This window comes from Halichoeres trimaculatus, unplaced genomic scaffold (genome assembly GCF_033239565.1).
Source record: "Halichoeres trimaculatus isolate MK-OKI-2021-1 unplaced genomic scaffold, fHalTri1.1 fHalTri1_scaffold_10, whole genome shotgun sequence".
Classification (NCBI taxonomy): Eukaryota; Metazoa; Chordata; class Actinopteri; order Labriformes; family Labridae; genus Halichoeres; species Halichoeres trimaculatus.
Window position 1 is genome coordinate 34,607,440 of NW_027437187.1, and position 18,087 is coordinate 34,625,526.

The window sequence follows — 18,087 nt, forward strand, 5'->3', positions numbered from 1 at the left end:
TCTCAGACACAAATAAAGACAGAATAATAAGGATGAGGAGGTTTTTGCGTCTAAGCTAGCTTTGTTTCAGATCTGCAGACTCACCCCGAGGTACAGGAGAATGCCGAAGAAGGCAAAAGGGCCGAGGAAGCAGCGGGCCAGCGCTCTCATCAGCTTGGGCGGCCTTTTGCCAGACGCCATCTCCCGGTCCCATTCTCTGCAGAGAGGACACCAGAGTTACAGTCAACATATAATTAATAGACATCTGAAATCCATGGAATATATCTCACATACATTTTTATTAAAGTAAAAAAAAAAAAAGAACGTTTTCTTTGTTCATTATGATCAAGTCTTTACAAATTTTATATTTTTTCCATTATGGGAACAATCACTTTTTAAACAAAAATGACTGGATGTCACTATCCAATCCAATTCACTTTATTTTTATAGCACCATACCCAGCCGACAGAGTGTCTCAAGACGTCTTCAGACATTTGTGTACAACAAGACGTCTTAAGACGACTTGAGACAAAAATTTGAAGACGCCACTCCTGTCTTAAGACATGACATGAGGTGCACCCAGACAGGTTTTTGTTTCTTGAAGACATTGAGTGTCTTAAGACGTCTTAAGACATATTTCCTTTGTCTTTAGACATTCACATCTTAAGATATCTTCAGACATGGCATGTAAATCTTTTATAATGTTACCGGAGTGCACAATAAAACACAATAAAATAAAACAAAATAAAATAAAAAAATCAATAAAAATCAAATAAGAGCATCAATAAAACAAATTTAAAAAATTAAAGTAACACATAGAAACCGATAAGAGCCATAAAAACAAAGTTAAGACTAGGAATGGGTACTGATTTAGGTACTTTTATCTGTACCGACCAAATTCTGTCAAAAGTACCAGGTACTGATTCATGTAAAACCAAAAGGTACCATGTTTAGGTACCTAAATGCATCCTTGTGAGGGAATGGAAAAGTAGGTGATTTTCCATGCTGGACATGAACACAGCATTGCACAGTTATATATTGAAGAATAAATATGTTACATTGAAAAAAAAAAAATCATTACACAAACTGATATTTTTTACCACATGAACACAAAAAAGTACCAAAAATTGGTACTGTTGAGTACCGATACCAATTGCCAGGCACCAGGCTTTGGTACCACATTGTTTCAAATGTGAAAGGTACCCATCCCTAGTCAAGACTGTAAAAGACATAAGAGGATAGCGACCACACAACCGCCTGAATTTATTTACACCCGCCTTCTAACAAGCAAGACAATAGTAAAATAAGCTTGTTCGAAATATTGTTTTGGTTGTGTTCTAATTATAATGTTGAGATAATCATGGCAGATATCTCTTTTTGGGCAATTTATTGAATTTTATACGGAAAATAAATTGTATCTTTGTTCGAGAAATAATTTTCAACTAAGTTACCCGTTACAAAAACACCTCTCAAGGAAGTGCATTAATTACAAATCACATGACCTGCTCCACATGATGTCAATGATGCCTGAAGAGAAGACTGGAAAGACTCAAATGTGTTTTCTTTCTCCTCTTTTTCAGTTACATAATATAAGGCAGCGTGTGAATCAAGTATGGATTCATCGCATGTCAACCATGTTATTTCAATATCTCATCAGTCAGAATCAGACTCACCTTTATTCGCCAAGTATTTCCAAGAATACAAGGAATTTGACTCCGGTTTGAATTGCACTCTCTCAGTACAATCATTGTGAATAAAAAGCCCTTAAAATAACACTAAATATTAAAAAAGGAGAAAACAGATATTGAGTAGTAGGGAAAATAATAATAATAAAAATGTTAAATAAATAACTTTGTACAGAGTACAATAAAAATGTATACACAATTTAAGTTAAAATAGTGCACTGAACACTGATATTATGTAAGAATCTTTCTGTAAAATGCTGTGTGTTGTTTGGTTTTATGCAGCAATGTTGATTTTTGACCTGAAAACAGCTCAATTGTCAACTCTGTTATCCTGTGAAGCTAACCTAGAAGACTAACAGTAACATGGTGACACTCGTTATATTTTCTGTAGTTTTCAGGAGTTCATTCAATATTCTAACTGTACAGTGAATGAAATCATTTTCCATGAATATTAAAGAAGGAAACTTGTTTTTCAGGCAAATTCCACGATAATCTGTAGCCAAGAAGCAACGCTGTCACTGTGCATGGCGAGATGATATCTCCAAAGCATATCTCAGAGATTAAGGACACACACAAACACACACACACACACACAGACTGAAACATCCATGGATAAAGGGAATTCATCGAGCGTGGCTGGGTGGTTGGTGGTTGAACAAACATAATTGGTCATGATCTCGGGTGAGGAGCCGGCTGTGGAGGTTGTTCTGTTCCTACAGATCGTCCAGTCTTCCTGGGAATGATTCAGTGATCCCAACATTTAGTTTAGGTTCTAAAGTATCAGTGCTCTTAGGATACAAAATTTTATCAAATGCAACAAATTTATTTTGTTTAATGTTTTGACCAACTAGAGCAGTATTTTTTTCATTTTTTATTTTTTGAAATTATATTCAGTGTAATGTACTTTGATTTATTTATCTATTTATTTGTTTATTTATGTTGTTGAATGCAATGTATTTTTGTTTTTTGTTCAAAAACCACTATTTTCAACAAATTTTTACGTCGTGTATTTTTTGTGAGGGCATTTCTTTTATATCTTTGTTGGTAGTTTTTTGTAGGTTAGGATCATGGTTTGAGTTTACGATGTCTGTGTAAATTAGTAAACTAGAAGTGATCCATGTAAACTAGCCTGAGTCTGTAAACACTCTTAGAGATGGAATATGCAGTTTGCTAACATAAGATAATAATAAATATAGGTTATGATTATGTTATTTGATAAATAAATCATTCTTTTTCATTTCTACTATATTACTTTCATAAACCATGACACCTTAATGCCAATAAGTTACCATTACATTTATTTAAATGATAATATGTTACCTAAACTCTAAGTAAAAAACTAATAAACTTGGTACCTGTGAAATATGTAGCTTAGTATAATTAAATCTAGAAAATGATCACGGATATCAGGAGTTTTGGGAGAGAACACAACTTTATTCTGTGACATTAGAGGTTTAAATGCAATAAAAAAAGATGTGTTTTCTTTACTAACTAGGGATTATAGTTTAAAATGTAGGTAAGTTAACATAAATTCTTCCAAGAACAATGTTTTGTTTAATTATCTCACCTTAGCCTTGGTTTGAATTTTACTGTTTTTGTCCGTAACACACTTGACCAAATAATGGGTTTTGGACCCATGGCTTGGAATTACTAAAAAACACACTAATTCAGGAAAATTTTGTAAGGAAAAACATGAATGTTTTGGGGGGAAAAACAACAAAATTCCATTTTTTTTTTTCAAAATCAAAAAGTCCTTTAAGTACATATTGACCCTGTAAAAAAAAGTAAACAGCTGAGCAGGGGGAGGATGGGAGGACAACACCAGCCATATGTCAGCAGGGTCTGGCTGTTCTGTTAGTTTACTACTGGTCTGGCAACCAACCAGCAAACTGGCTGCCCAGTTTAACAATCCAGCTTTGTGGTGCATTTATCAACCAGCTATCAAAAGACCCTTTGCGACTAATACAAGATTAATTTAGAATTTACACTTGGAGAAACTTTGAATTAAAAGATAATAAAGATAACTTTTATTTCTTTTTTCTGTCTTGGAAAATAATTATTCATAACAAGAAGATGATTTTGGCTGAAGTGTTCAGATTGAGCCTTTGTGATTTCACTTTGAATGAATACCTAATCCAGCTTCCAGTGTGCTGCCCTTATCACAACACTGCTGGATTAACTGTGAGCAGTCAAGGCCTCCGTAAGTAGCTGCATTGTTCTGCAAGAGTCATTTATAACCGAGGCGGTTTGGCTGAGCAGTTTACCGGTGAGTGATGGAGGAAAAAGTGGTTGAGTTTGGACGTGAAACACAGCAAAGACAAAGCTTCAACTCAAAGTAAGAGAAGACACTCTAAAGTGTTTCTTATCTTGATTATTTCTATCAAAAATTACATAAGTTCTACACTGGAAAAAAAACAGAAATCTTATCAAGTGGGGTGTATCATTACTTTGTATGGCTCATTTGTTGGCCATGGACACCAAACTTTTTGTGGCTTCAGTGACATTTTTACTATTTTTGCTCCTGTGTTTGTTTGGAGATCCTACATGTAACCATGGCTGCATTGTTTACATGTGAAATCAGCTGTTAGCAGCCTGTAACATGTCAATGCTAACTGGTGCTAGGCCAGATGTCTTCCCACAAGGTGAGGAGAAGGAGGTGAGGACGGCGTGCTGGTTCAAGAAGTGAAAACATCAACCTGTCCTTCCATCCATCGTTATTGGGGACGTAAAATCTATCTCCAATAAGATGGACAAGCTAGCCGTGCTAACCCAGCACCAGAGGGAATACCAGAAGGCAGAGCAGCATTATGCTATTCCCAGACAACGGAGCTAATAGCAGACATCAACACCACATTGGAAGAGCTTGACCTGCTGTGAGCAGACAGGATCCAGGAGACAGAGACTGAACAGACTGCTGAAGAAGCTCAGTCCTGGACCCTGTGGAGGTGGAGGCTGGCTGACTGGACAATGATGGACAAGCTGTCAGCATCTATTTTCTTATGGAGCTTTTTGCACTTTCTATACACTTTCTTACTTTTGTTTTCTTGATTGCTGCTGTGACTTCAATTTCATTGTACTTGTTACAATGGCAATAAAGTTCTATTCTATTCTATTCTATTCTATTTATAGACAAAAATGAAGTCTGAAATGCCTGAAACAAGTAAAGTAAATTTTTCTTGTTCCATTAAAAGATTTTTTCTAACTTGTTTCAAGCAATTCAGACCTCATTTTAGTCTTTAAACAACTTGAAACAAGACATGTTTCTGGGCTAGTCAGGTGAATTTGGCTTATTTTGAGTCTATAAGGACATTTTCTACTGAAAATAAAAGAAAAACACTTGATAAGAGTTCCATTTTTTGCAGTGTACAAAAACCCAAAGACTAGGGACAAAAAGGAGCTGCTAGTATTCTTGGATTTTACACTAAGATATGAAAGTGTACTGCCTTTTACAGGAACAAACAGGAGTACATGTGACAAACAGCTACAATAATTAAGCTTTTTTTTTGTTAATGCACACAGAAATAGCAAAATTTGTACAGGAAAAAGTTTTGTCAAACAAGGCATCATCTTAAATCCCTGATGCTGCATAAACAAAGTGGATATATAAATAATAAGACCTCTGTAACAGAAATAAGCATAATGTTTTAGTGCATTTAATGCCTTTTTAAAAGCCTCTCTAGGCCATGTTCTTTCTATAACTGTAGTTCCTGTGTCATTCGTCTATCACAGAGCTCACAAACTTTTATATCTGATATTTAAGATTTGTCAAACCAAGCAGAAAATGAATCTTTCCGTCAGGTTTTCTTTCAGAAGTTCAGTCCCCTAAGTCCTCTATAAATAAACTAAAGTATGCTCAAGTATTTATTTTCTTTTACTGTTTTTTAGTCTGGGAATGACAGAGTATGAGAAAGCCTCGGTGGACTGAAACGACCTGAGTCGGTGGGTGATGAAGGGACTTACTGTACACAGCGTGCTTCAATGGAAGGTAAAGTTCAAATTCCCAGAAGCCTTCACTGTTTGTCTGATCGGAATAATGAAAGTAAAATCACCCACCATGCTTCATTCATCACTCGGCGGGCAAAGGGCCCTCTCTAAAGGTCGACTTTTTACACCCGTGTACATTAACTGGCTTGTTGGCACCATTCAGAGCCATGCGGGCCCCCTGGGTTACCAGGAGTCCAGGCCAATGCGGGACACGGCCGAGTCTTACGCAAGGTGGAAAAAAACAGAGAAGACAAGAAGATACATGACTGTTTAATCTGGAGGCTTAGCATCTAACTCTTCTCTGCTTTCAAGAAAACACAAAATGTGTCAAAGATCTGGCATTTGCTCAACGGTAAACGAAAGAACAGAGGAAAGAGAGAAGAGAAGATTAATGAAAGATGGCTACTGAAAAGAAGACAGAGTATTTACATATTAAAAAAGAAGTAGATTAGGAAAAACAAAAACAAAACAAAAAGCTCAATTCACAGGAGACGCCAAAACTGACCCAAACAGAAAATTCCTCCAAAGCCCTCTAAGAAATTTGGGGGGGATTCTTCGCGACTCCCTGACACTTTGAAAAGAAGCGTGATTTATTTACGAGGTGCATGGTTGAAAAGTTTGTTGAGCAGATTTTCTTAGAAGTGAAACTAACACAAGGATGGTTTAAGGACAGAAAGACAGCTGGTGTAAGAAATCAGATGAACCACCTCTAGCTAAATCAGAGAGAGAAGAGTTAACCCTGTCCATCACCCAACGCCGTGTTGTTTGTTTGGCACACACACTCGGTTTACGTGAAGCCTCATTTAAATGCCAGCCCATATTTTAGCTCCACTCTGAGGGGAAGGATTGCTACTGTAAACACACAGAAAGGGCAGTGATGAAAAACACCAAGGATGCAGGCTGATGGGTGACTGCTCTTCAGACGATTCATCTTCCAGAAAGTTCTGTTTTCTAGATTTTATTTTATGTAATCTAAACTAAAAACAGAAGCAATATGTGCCTTGTTTTCACACATGTGATGTTGTGCCTTTCTCCCAGATAGCAGGCTCAAAATGTTGTAAAATTGGGCTGTGGGGAGGTTGTTTTCTACTTTTGGAGGATCGGGAGCTCCTGTTTTCAACCAGGGAATCTGCAGGTTTCAGCAAGTCAAATTAAAGACTTTTTAAGACTTTTTAATGCCAACTTGAATGAAATTTAAGGCTGAAAATGCTATAAATACAGGCGATGATGATCCAAACTGATATGATCCAGCCAAACCTCAATAAATTTGCTCTTACCCATAGTCCTCAACTGGCTAACTAGCATGCAGATAATTTGTATCACAAGTACTGACACAAAAAAGAAAAGAAAAACATATTTCTAAAGAAAGTAAACAAAAGAGGTATTTTTTGAAAATTATTATTACTATTTTAGAAATCAAATTGATATGTTTTTTTTACTTTTTTGAAGCTTAAGATCCTTAGAGCTTAAGATACAGAATATATATAAAATATATATATATATATATATATATATATATATATATATATATATATATATATATATATATATATATATATATATATATATATATATATATATATATATATATATATATATATATATTAATGTATATTTATTTATTTATTTATTTATTTATACACAAATAAAAATAAAATATATTATAAAATTAATTAAAAAAATAAATAAATAAAAAATAAAAAATAAATGTAGTTGCCCCCCCCAAAAAAAATAAATAAATAAATAAATAAATAAAATAAAATAAAATAAGAATAAAAATAAAATGAAATAAAATAAATAAAAAATAATAACAATTATAAAAAAAAATTAAGACCTCTGGGTAATGTATTTAAGACCAGCATATGACGTTTTCAATGAATTTAAGACATTTTAAAGCCTTAATTTTAGATAAATAAATTTAAGACTTTTCAAGACTTTTCAAGGATGTGCTGACACCCTGTACTCTATTTATAACCTTTATTTAACCAGATAAAAACCCATTGAGATCTAGATCCCTTTTGCAAGGGTGACCTGGCCAAGACATCAGCTGCACACATCATAATCAATTAATAAGTACAGCGTGGTCATTACAAGAAAAATTAAAACAATACTTTGAAAATAAATTAAATCTAAAGTGCTGGAAGTGAATCAAAACACAAGTTATAAACACAGGCACTGGTCCGTAGTTTCCCATCTGTTATTTGGGCTCTAAGAGAAATAAGCTCAGACGGGTTAAGATCAGTCTGTAGAGCATATCATGCATACATGGCAGCAAATTTTAACGCTTTTTCCCCATTTCAGTCCTAACACGAGAAACGAGTAGTCAAATGTTTTCTTGAGAGAGCAATGCATAGAGGCTTTCAGATCTTTGGAGGAGCGTACATAAGTATAGAGGTACACAGCCAAGAAGAGCCTTGTAAATAAGAGACCTGCAAGCTTTCAGTGAAGGCTGGCCAGAAATAGTTAACAGCATTTTCAAGCTCTGAGGGGAAGAGCAGGATTTATTTCTGTAAAAGAAACCTACTTTCACCCTGATTTTAGCTGCAAGGTTGGTGACGTTAGGCACTGGCTCAATGGGTACACCAAGTGAGGTATGGTTTGGAAGGATGTTCCATGTCAACTCACTTTTGTTTGAGCTTGTTCTTTTTCTACATTTAGGACTAGTTTGAGTTTCTGCAGCCGAAATTGAACCACATTAAAAGCAGAAAGATACTCAAAAGCCTGGATAACTGAAGGGGAGCAATAAAAAAAAAGTGTCATCCATATAAAAATGATGAAAGGCATTCAACATATTGACACGAAAGCTATAAATATAAACAGAGAATGAAATAACTTTAGGGTTGACAGTTATTGACATTTTTAATTAGACTTGGCAAAACCCCCAAACCCTCCAGTGTTGTTTACATGTGAATCAGTTTTATGTAACGGCACCTTTCTGATATTTACACATCAATAGGGAAACATGGCATCCCCACTTATCAAGTCTCATTAATCCCCAAACAATATGTGGGATAAAGATAACCTCTGATCTGCTATGGGTTTAAGTACGGTAACCCCTGGTCAGTGTGTAATTAAAATGCAAACTCAGAAACATGAATGAGTGAATAAACAGAAGAAGACAAACCTGTCGAGTCTCTCAGAGAGGTTGTCTGCCAAGTCGTACGATGGAGCTTTGTACACATCTGTCAGCTGTAACTTCTTCCTGAAGCCCTTCCTCAGCAGAGGTGTTGTCCACCTGTGAGAAAACCACAGATTAGACCCAGAAGTGTTGAGAAAGAAGAAGAAGGTAACAAATGTTGCTTTTTCAAAACTGAAAAAACAGCCGTCTGAAAACAGCATCCCTTTGCATCAAAGGTTTGTTTGAGGAGATTTCAGACTGAAGCTGATTTCTCTTCAAGACTCCGGCAAAGGCAACAAGAAGGACTGTTTCTCATTGATCTTTGACTAATATATTGCAGTGCCATCAAAATGCAGGATGAGAAAAACAAAACTACTTCTGCATGGATATGGCACATTAGACTATAGGGGTCGCCAAAAACAACGACAACAGGAAGCTCTTCACATGAGTTTCAAACACATGTACAGTTAGGTTGTTGTATAATATGTTAAGTTGTTATCTTTCAGGTAATCTCTGAGGTTTCACAGTCAGACTAATGGCAGGTTAGAAGCGTAAAGTCAGGTGTTTGCCATGCTCTCGACATCACTTAAAGAAGGACTGTCCCCTGCTACGCCAGGTACACAACTTTACATCATCTGCTTCTATTTTAAGACCTCTAATTAGTGCAAGGAGTCAGCACATGTATACACATACAGAGCACAGAGTGTTTCGTAATTTTGGGTTAAGATTTTTTTTACACCATTCCATGCAGTGCCCAGAAGAGCAATCACAATTTATATTTTTTATGGATATTAAAATAAAAAAATAATAGAGGTTGTGTCAACATGTAAGAAACAAAGCCTTATGTTTGACATTTAAGAAATAAATAAATAGATGTCAGAAATAAAGTTGCAACAGCAGAATAGTGGTGAAAATATGGTTGTTATCTCAGGAAAATATATTTTGGGACTTAAAAGAATCAATATGTAGAAAAACGTGTTCATGGTTGTTGAAGTATTTTCAAAACAGAGTAAACAGTCAAGAAAAAAAAGTTAATATTGGGGAAAAGTTGTTGATGAAAAACAAATGCAAGTGTAATTCAAAAAAGTTCAACTATCATTAAAAATAAAGAAAAAGTGCCAGTTTTTCTAAATTAAAAGAAATCGAAACTTAAGGACAAAACTTTACTGAAAAGAACCAATGTACAAAAATCCTTTGAGATTAGTTAACAAGTGGCATAAAGAGGAAAGCTCATAATAAAGGCAAGCTTCCAGGATGTCAATTACATTGAAATTAAATCTGGTAAAATATTTAAAACAAATGAAGAAGATAATTTACCTCAATGTCTTATTACTTTAAAATTCAAAGTTTCTAAAGTTTTTTGCTTGTTTAGTCTTAATGCTATTTAAATCTGCTTTCATTCACAAAAAACTTCGTGTAACGGCTGTAATCATTGTGCTCAAACCTCAAGATCACCTTCCTTTTAACTCCACAGTAATTTTCTAGAACTTACCGCTGCATAACTCGTATTTCGCGCATGGTTTCAGACTTCACGGTGCGCATTTTACGCATGATACAGCCTATAGCAGAACCGGACTCCCTGGCACTTCTTAGGTTGAAAATTGATTCAAACTCTTTTCTAAAAGTTAAAATAAAAAAAAAACCTATCAAGATCGTCAAAAAGTTGTAAGAGGAGAGAAGTCGAAATTTATATGGTCTTATTTCACTTTTAAATCTTTACACCTGCCTCGCGATGCTCTCCAAAGATGTCCTCTTGAAAATTACAGAAAGGAAATCTCATGTTTGTTATGATATTGCTCAAAGTGCTTATTTTTGTGTTTTAACCCCGTTTTTAACACCTCTATGATATGGGTACCGTAATGCAACAAGCAGTGCGCCTGCACCTTGCTACCACACACGCTCATTTGAAATTCGAATAAAAGGCATGTCTTACCAGAAGAAAAATTTGGAGAGGAAGTTTGCATCTTCCACTGGTGACTTCTGCATCCTAAGTGCGGCGCCAGTTTGGTCTCTCTGCACCTGAGTCCAGTCCGTGCGCGTCGCTCACATTTGTATGTCCCCTGAGTGGCTCCGTTTCCACAGATGGAGGGAGAGGGAGAGGCTGGACTCCTGCTTTGTCCTGCAAATCTTTCCTCCGGTGAGTGTGATGACTCGGTTTTGTTGTTGTCTTCCTCTCCAAAGCTAAGGGACTGGTTTGCCTGGCTTTGTGTGTCGCTGGTCGCCTCTGGTCCCACTCGTCCAAGTGCGACTGTGAGAGGACAGTCCATCCTTTATGGGCTCGCCAAAGTGTGCGGAGACACACGTCATTTCCACGCCGTCGACGAGCCTCAGGTTGCATATTGTGGCAACAAGCTGATGAGGCGAGGCCAGCTGATCCTGAAGGGGCCACTTTAGCAGACTGATATTGATCCATACAGAGCCAATCAGAGTCCAGAGGTCAGGGGGGATATTTATCTGTTTGATTAAGAGAAGCTTCATTGTTTTTATCAAACTTCTTCTAAACAAATCTTTAATTCTGATCCTGAAATTAAAGCTACATTACTATTAAAGTTCAACTTTTGCACGTTTTACTTTAGCAGACAAACTTTCTCGTTCAGTTCTTCTACATCTCTTTTGTTGTTTCTGAGCAAATTGTGTACAGCACAAACATACCTGCATCTATGGGATGGTAATGATTGTACTTATATCACCACATTATTTATTTTTCTCACTTTCGGACCATTCAAAGCGCCTTTACATTACATTTTACATTCATTCATTCTTACAACATTCATAATCTGCTGGCAGAGGCTGCTACTTGAAAACCCCTGAAGTTTTAGTCCCATTCACACCCAACTGGCACAGCCACTAGAGGAAGTTTTCAGGTTCAGTATTTTTCCTAAGGACACCTCAGGTTCCCAAAATTACATGCACAACCTTCCAATTTTGAGACAATCACCATTACCAATGCGCCACAACTGCCCCTTGAACTTGAAAATAAATAACCTCTTAATTTCTGAATTCATTTGGTGATAAGAAGTTTTGCTTTTGCAGATTGTGATAAGTACAAATATCAGGCCCTAACATACAACCCACTGACCCCAGTTTGAGAACTTTAGCAGAGGTTAAGCTTCTTAAATCACTAAAAAAAAGGACCACATAAACATAGTAATAGTGTCTAAAAGTTCAATAGCTTTAACTAATTGTAGCGGCTGCTACTTCTAAATGCAGGGTTGGTCTTTTTGACTTCACTCCAGAAACAGTTGATACTAACTAAACTAACTTGAGACTTTTTTTTATCAGTTTCAGGTTGTGCACAGTTTCATTTATGGGAGGATCAAAAGCTCCAAACATTCCACACAGGAACAGAGATAAAATGTGAGGATACAGTAAGCCTTTCAGTGACTCAGTCTTGTTTTTACTGACCAAACTTCAGCAGCAGCATACAAGTTGGATAAATCTGCATGAAGATGTGTGTATTAAATATTAAAGATCAAGCATTTTGGTCTCAGACAGGGTCTAGAGTTACACAGATAATCAAAATAACTTTATTTTTACATCACCTTTAAAAAAAGATGCATGAGTCCACCCCCTAAAGGAAACTGCCTGAATTAAAGTTTGTTTTGTTTGTTTCCCTCACTTTTTTAAAGGTAACTCAAATCTTTTAACTACCTGTGTGTTTGAACCTTGATAAAGTCAGGTGTGGGCTCTTTAATGTACAGAGGAGTAGGACTAATTGCATTTGCCAAAAGGAAAGAGTGACCTCTGCTGGATATTTGCTGGACTTGCAGAATGGTAATAGATGACCTCTCTGAGGACAATCAGCTGTATATATTGGCTGTTTACCAAAGCCAAGGTACCTTGCCTTGCCTTGCCTTTGAAGGCAGTGCCTCCGAAGCCACTTCCTTCCAATCCAAGGCAAGTGTCCTGCCTCTGCTCAAAAGGAGATGCTAATGGAACAGCCTTCAAAGGCACATTTTGGGAGGAGCTCAGATGGCTACAAAGTTTGTCATGGCTTGCAACTTTTCTACACTTTTTGCTTTTTTATTGTCATATCATTGACACTCTGCAGGTGCAGCTTCTCAGTAATTATAGTTATGTGAGTGACACACAAAAGAGTTAAGTGGTGGACATGGTATAAGTTGTTATTTTCAGAGGTGTATTTTGTTACTTACATTTAAATTGGAATTTACCACGCGCCTCCGCTGGTGCGTCTTTTCCTTCCATTTTTTTTGTAGATTCACGCATTGCATGTTGGGTATTTATAGCCATGTCAAGGCAGCGAAGGATACACCTGTGTATCCTTGGTCAATTAGCCACATGCTAACCAAACGGAGGACATATGCCTCTGGAGGACATGAACATTGGAACAGCACTTGGGCAGCGACTGATGATGTGGATGCCTGCCCACGCCCACCCCACGCCCACATCAGACCAAGGCAAGGCAAGGTACCTGGGCTTTGAGAAACAGCCATTGTCACAAATGAATGACATGATCAGGGGCGTATTTAGTGGTTTGGGGGCCCAGAGCTAGACTGGCCTTCCCTGGGTCCACTGTCTCTTTCCCAGAATCAAGGCATGAGACAGTGCTAATCTTGTACATGGTAACTTAACACAACTAAATGCATTTCCTCAAGTTCTGTACTTTAGTTTGATTTAGAAAAAAGTGAATACATAATTTAGTCCACTTTGTCCTGGATTTGAAATCCTTTATAGTCAATTGAAGCTTATTTGTCCCACAGTGGGGAATTTACAGAGTAACAGTAACAAACAAGAAAGTATGAAGTGAAAAACATTACAATAGACAAATATGTAAATATCAAGCACAACATAAAACTGGAAAAAAATCTACTGAAAGAGGTGATATTTACAGTTATCATACTTTTTGGTACTATTATTTTAAAGTTAATGTATTTCTATTTGACCCCTGTCCAGTGAGTTATGTATCGAAAAAGAGATTTTGTACAGTAATGTTTATCACCAACTCAAAAAGTTTGATTTTGAGAAAATGATCCTGTTTCCTGGGCTAGATAAAGTCCTTAAAATCCTAAAAGTCTTAAATGTTTATCTCAGATCTCAGAGCAACATTGTTTTTATTTCCGACTTGGTTGAAAATAAGAAAAAAATGGGGGAAAAATAGTGTTTTTTACCACTTTCTTCCTGAATCAAATTTTCAGATGTGTTGTAACATGGAATAGCCCATTGAATAAGAAGGGAGGGGGAGTACCCAAAACCATCATTAAAGATTGATCCTTCTGATGTATTTTGAAGCATGTGAAGTAAGATTTAGAAAAAAGAAATGCTTTCAACTGAAGAGGACTTCATAAATCAGTTTTTAAGAGATGCTTTGGGGGGCCCTGGGAATCTTGGGGCCCCAGGCAACTGCCTGTGTTTGCCTAATTGTAGCTACGCCCCTGGACATGATATGGAATAATTCTTTAAAACGACAGTTTGTAAGCTTACCTTTGATTTTAAACCTTTGAAAGAATTATACAGTCATGCAGTCTTAACATTGGATTCCAAATAGGAAATACTAATAACACCTTTAACTCCACCTGGATGATTATAGGCCTGATCAGGTTATCATTAAACAGCTATTTCTCATGTATTCATGTTGTTGTCTCTCTGTTTATAATACAACATTATCAGTTCCAGCCTGTTAATGTTTTCTTAGAGCGTCTTGAGATCCCTACTGTGATTTTGCACTCAATACATTTATTGATTAAAATGTACATCAAAACCTGTGTTTACCTGGGTGGATGTCAAACCCCGCCCTCCTCTGCCAGCTTTAGCCGCAATGTCAAGTCTTCGTCGTAGACAGCGCAGTTAGCTCTGAAACACACCATGGGCAGCTACGTGAACAACGCCTTTCCCGCTGGAGATGAAAGCGAAGCCAGCGATGATGAATGGGATGTTTGGTCGTGTTTGGATAAAAAATCCCCCCGGAGAAAGGTAACTTAAGAAAATGCTTTCATTTTCTCTCGGAATGGGTCATTCTTGGGGTCAGGATGGACCGCTAGCTCGCAGCTTGGAGCTAACAGCTAAGCTACTTGTAGTTTGTGGGGTAACAGCAATGATAGCTGGCTAACACTCACCTTTACACTCGATTTAAGGTGAAGAGGAAACAGAAATAAGCTTTTAAAGTAACAAAAGTCAGTAAAAGTCGTTATTCGATTCACATTTACACAATGTTAGACATTCTTGCACTGAAATGGCTAACGATGTAACTGCGGCTCTTCTTCGTGTTTCTCTATCCTCACTCCGAGTAGTTGACGGTTTGGTCACAGCCTACTTTTAACAGCCAAATTAAATGCTTTAATTACTCGTGTATTTGAGACTTGATAGTGCCAAGGGTAATCTCTTTGATGAGCAAAGCATTCAGGTGAATTTACAGACATATTGAGTACCTGCAACGTAAGGGCAAATTGTATTCCGCTAAAAAGAAACAGTGACCCCTGCTGGATATTTACTGCACTTGCAGAATGGTTTCTTTTGAATCATTTCTCAGTATTGTGAATATTTCAACGAATTAGCGACAAATATGATTTAAACTTTCCTAATTCTTGACAGTTTGGATAGAATTCTAATTTTACCATTTATTTAAAACAACACACTGTAAAAGCATTGCATTTAAAGATGAGATCGTCCTGTATTCATCCCATAATTGGGAAATTCAGAGACTTACAGCAGCAAAGTGTATTGTGCTAATGCATTTTTTTCTACAACATGATGTTATAAAATAGAATAATAAAATTGAAGGGAAACCCAGAAAAAATATTTCAGTTTAATTAATGTGTAAAGAAGCTAAACAATACGAAATGTGCTGGGGCTGGGATGATGTGCTTTTCTCTCATTTTTACGATTTTTGGGGAGTCGATTTGATGTAAATTGAATCGAAGTTGAATGATGATAAGAAATTCTACAGACTATTTTTGGAAGTTTTGGAAATTCAGTCAACTACATGCTGCTGTAAACTAGACTCTAAGCAAGTGTTTTTTTTTTGTTTGTTTGTTTGTTTTTAGGAAAAATGGTCTTACTTTACTAACTAAGCCATTTCATCTTAAAAGTCCATAAAAATGTTTTATTTCAAAGTGTCAAAAGACAAAATTGATGCCTGAATTGCTTTTCAAGGGTCTGATATTCTGCTCCTTTTCTGCAGTTTAATATGGATCATTGATGTCTTCATGAAATGGTAGTAACATGTTTTGGTCCAAAAAGCCAATAAATCAAGCACAGCAGCATTGTTTCCAGGCTCTCATAGCCCCTCTGTTCAGAACGCTCTGATTTAGTGGGCGTGGCCTTCATATGTAAATATGCCACCACTGATACCGCCCCGCTCTTCAGCGTCACTGAGAGCGGCGCCATGAGCTCTGAGTGCACAATGTTTAGAAAAAAGCGAAGCTCGTTTACCGTAACATTACAGGCTAAAACAGCAGCTAAAGTTAGCATCCTGAAGCTACACAGAGACAGGGGGGGAACACTGAGGAAAAGCTCTTCCATCTGCTCCACAGCACACAGCATTTAAAATACTCACATTTCCAGGGTCCGAGGTTTGTTGGTGGATGGTTGGTAATGCGCCTGGATTCAGGACCAGTCTATTGGCTAGCCCTCTGTTGGACTTTCCAAAGTTGGAAAAGCAGTCGGTCGTGAAGTGACTAGCACACACATGCACAGTTTTACTGAGTGTAGCTGGCACATTTCCCTCATAAATGAACTCTAGACACTTAGTCTGTCTTCTTCTGAGATGGGAGGCCTGTACATGGAACTATGTGGCTGTTTACAGCCAAAAACAAAGCAGACTTGCTCCTGATTGGTCAAAAAAGGGAATCGCTGATGTCGGCAAATTCCCAAAATCCAAACAGCTCGTTTTAGGTCAGGATTTTACATTCACAAGCACTACTTAGTACGGGTTTTGTCACTAAATATCACATTTTGTGGGCTGGGAGGAAAGCCAAAGACCCACAAATTTGACTAAAAGACTTAAAGTGATTTTGGATCTTTAAAAGAATCATGTGCTAATGAGGTGAGACAATTTTACTTTAAATGAGACATTATTCTTATGTCAAGAAACCTGAATTTTTTTTCCTATCTTCCCCTTTTTTCACAGGTTGTGGATACTGTCGTACCACAAGCAGAGGATAATGTGTCAGTGTTAAAACAAGCCATCAATGCCAGAGACGTAGACACAGTTGAACAGCTGTTGAACAGTGGCAAGTACTCTCCACATGCTCAGTCACTCATTTTCCTGCCTGGGTTTCATATCCACTTTTGATTGCTCGGTAATGGTATCATAAGACGTAGGATTAAGTCTTAACCCTATCAGGACCCTGAGTTTTACTTTACTTGATTACCGTTGATGTGCACAGGCATGGACGTGGAGACCCGGCTGGGCTTTGAATGGACTCCTCTGATGTGTGCCGTCAGAGTGGCAAACTACGACCTCGCCAAATTGCTCCTGGACAGAGGAGCAAGTGCAAACTTCAGCAAAGGTGAGACTAATATAAAATTACATTTATTTACAGGGACAATGCAAATTAATTAATTTTTAGCTAGTTTTCTTTGATTTTTCTGAAAGATTTGTAAATGTGTCTTCCCAACAGCTCTCATGTGTATACATCTGCACACTCCTTTACACGGAGGAGTTTCTCTCAAATATTTTTTTCTGCCAGACTGACGTTGATCCAACAGATGCCTTTAATTTCTCTCGCTTTGGGATGAATGTGCAGTGTGCATGGACTAAAAACAGCTCAAAGGATCAGCAGAGTGTTCCTGCAAGAGTTGCTCTTTAACGTCATCATTATTAAGTAATGTCAGATGAAGCACACGGGTGCATGGGCCAGATGGGTCCCCGGTTTTTGGCTGTAGCAGGTGAGGAAATTGGGAAAAGGTGCAAGACGAAAGGAAACGCAAGAGGGACCGCCAGCAGGATTAGGTACGACCGTTTGACTTCCAGGCCTGAAAGGCAGCAATGAAATGGTGATCAGACTTTCTTTGAAGAGGTGTAAGATCTGAAAATGTCAGGAATCACCTTTGAGCTTTCCCAGTCCCGTGTCCTAAACTGCCTATAGCTTCATTATCTGATGCTAATGGATTCTCAGTCCAGGACACAGAGTTCAAATGTTTGTGTGTGGCTGAATTTACATGATCTGAGCATCTGAGGCTCGAGGCATGTGAAGGAAACGATTAAATCGAAGGATGACGTATGGTCACGTCTTGATGGCGTTAGTCAAAGCAACCAGGCTGAACCGAGGAACGCATGAGTGATTGATATCGGTCAACATGCTGCTATCGCGCCCTCTCACCAAGTCACAGGCCTCAGATTTATTTACTCCAGAGCTCCCA

General features: G+C 37.4%; 2 protein-coding genes across 2 annotated transcripts in view; one reads left to right on the plus strand and one right to left on the minus strand.

Moving 5' to 3' along the window:
- The window catches only part of cftr (CF transmembrane conductance regulator), a 52,487-nt gene extending 41,541 nt beyond the window's left edge, over positions 1 to 10,946 (minus strand). Inside the window, exons 1-3 of the mRNA XM_074677558.1 lie at positions 10,700 to 10,946; positions 8,773 to 8,883; positions 85 to 196 (exon numbers count right to left, since the gene is read on the minus strand). Coding sequence (XP_074533659.1) covers positions 85 to 196; positions 8,773 to 8,883; positions 10,700 to 10,752 — 276 coding nt within the window. The 5' untranslated portion in view covers positions 10,753 to 10,946. The remainder of the gene's footprint in view (positions 1 to 84; positions 197 to 8,772; positions 8,884 to 10,699) is intronic.
- A 3,582-nt stretch (positions 10,947 to 14,528) lies between these two features.
- asz1 (ankyrin repeat, SAM and basic leucine zipper domain containing 1) overlaps positions 14,529 to 18,087 on the plus strand; it is a 31,258-nt gene continuing 27,699 nt past the window's right edge. Inside the window, exons 1-3 of the mRNA XM_074678055.1 lie at positions 14,529 to 14,697; positions 16,853 to 16,955; positions 17,112 to 17,234. Of these exons, the coding sequence (XP_074534156.1) occupies positions 14,590 to 14,697; positions 16,853 to 16,955; positions 17,112 to 17,234 (334 nt within the window). The 5' untranslated portion in view covers positions 14,529 to 14,589. The remainder of the gene's footprint in view (positions 14,698 to 16,852; positions 16,956 to 17,111; positions 17,235 to 18,087) is intronic.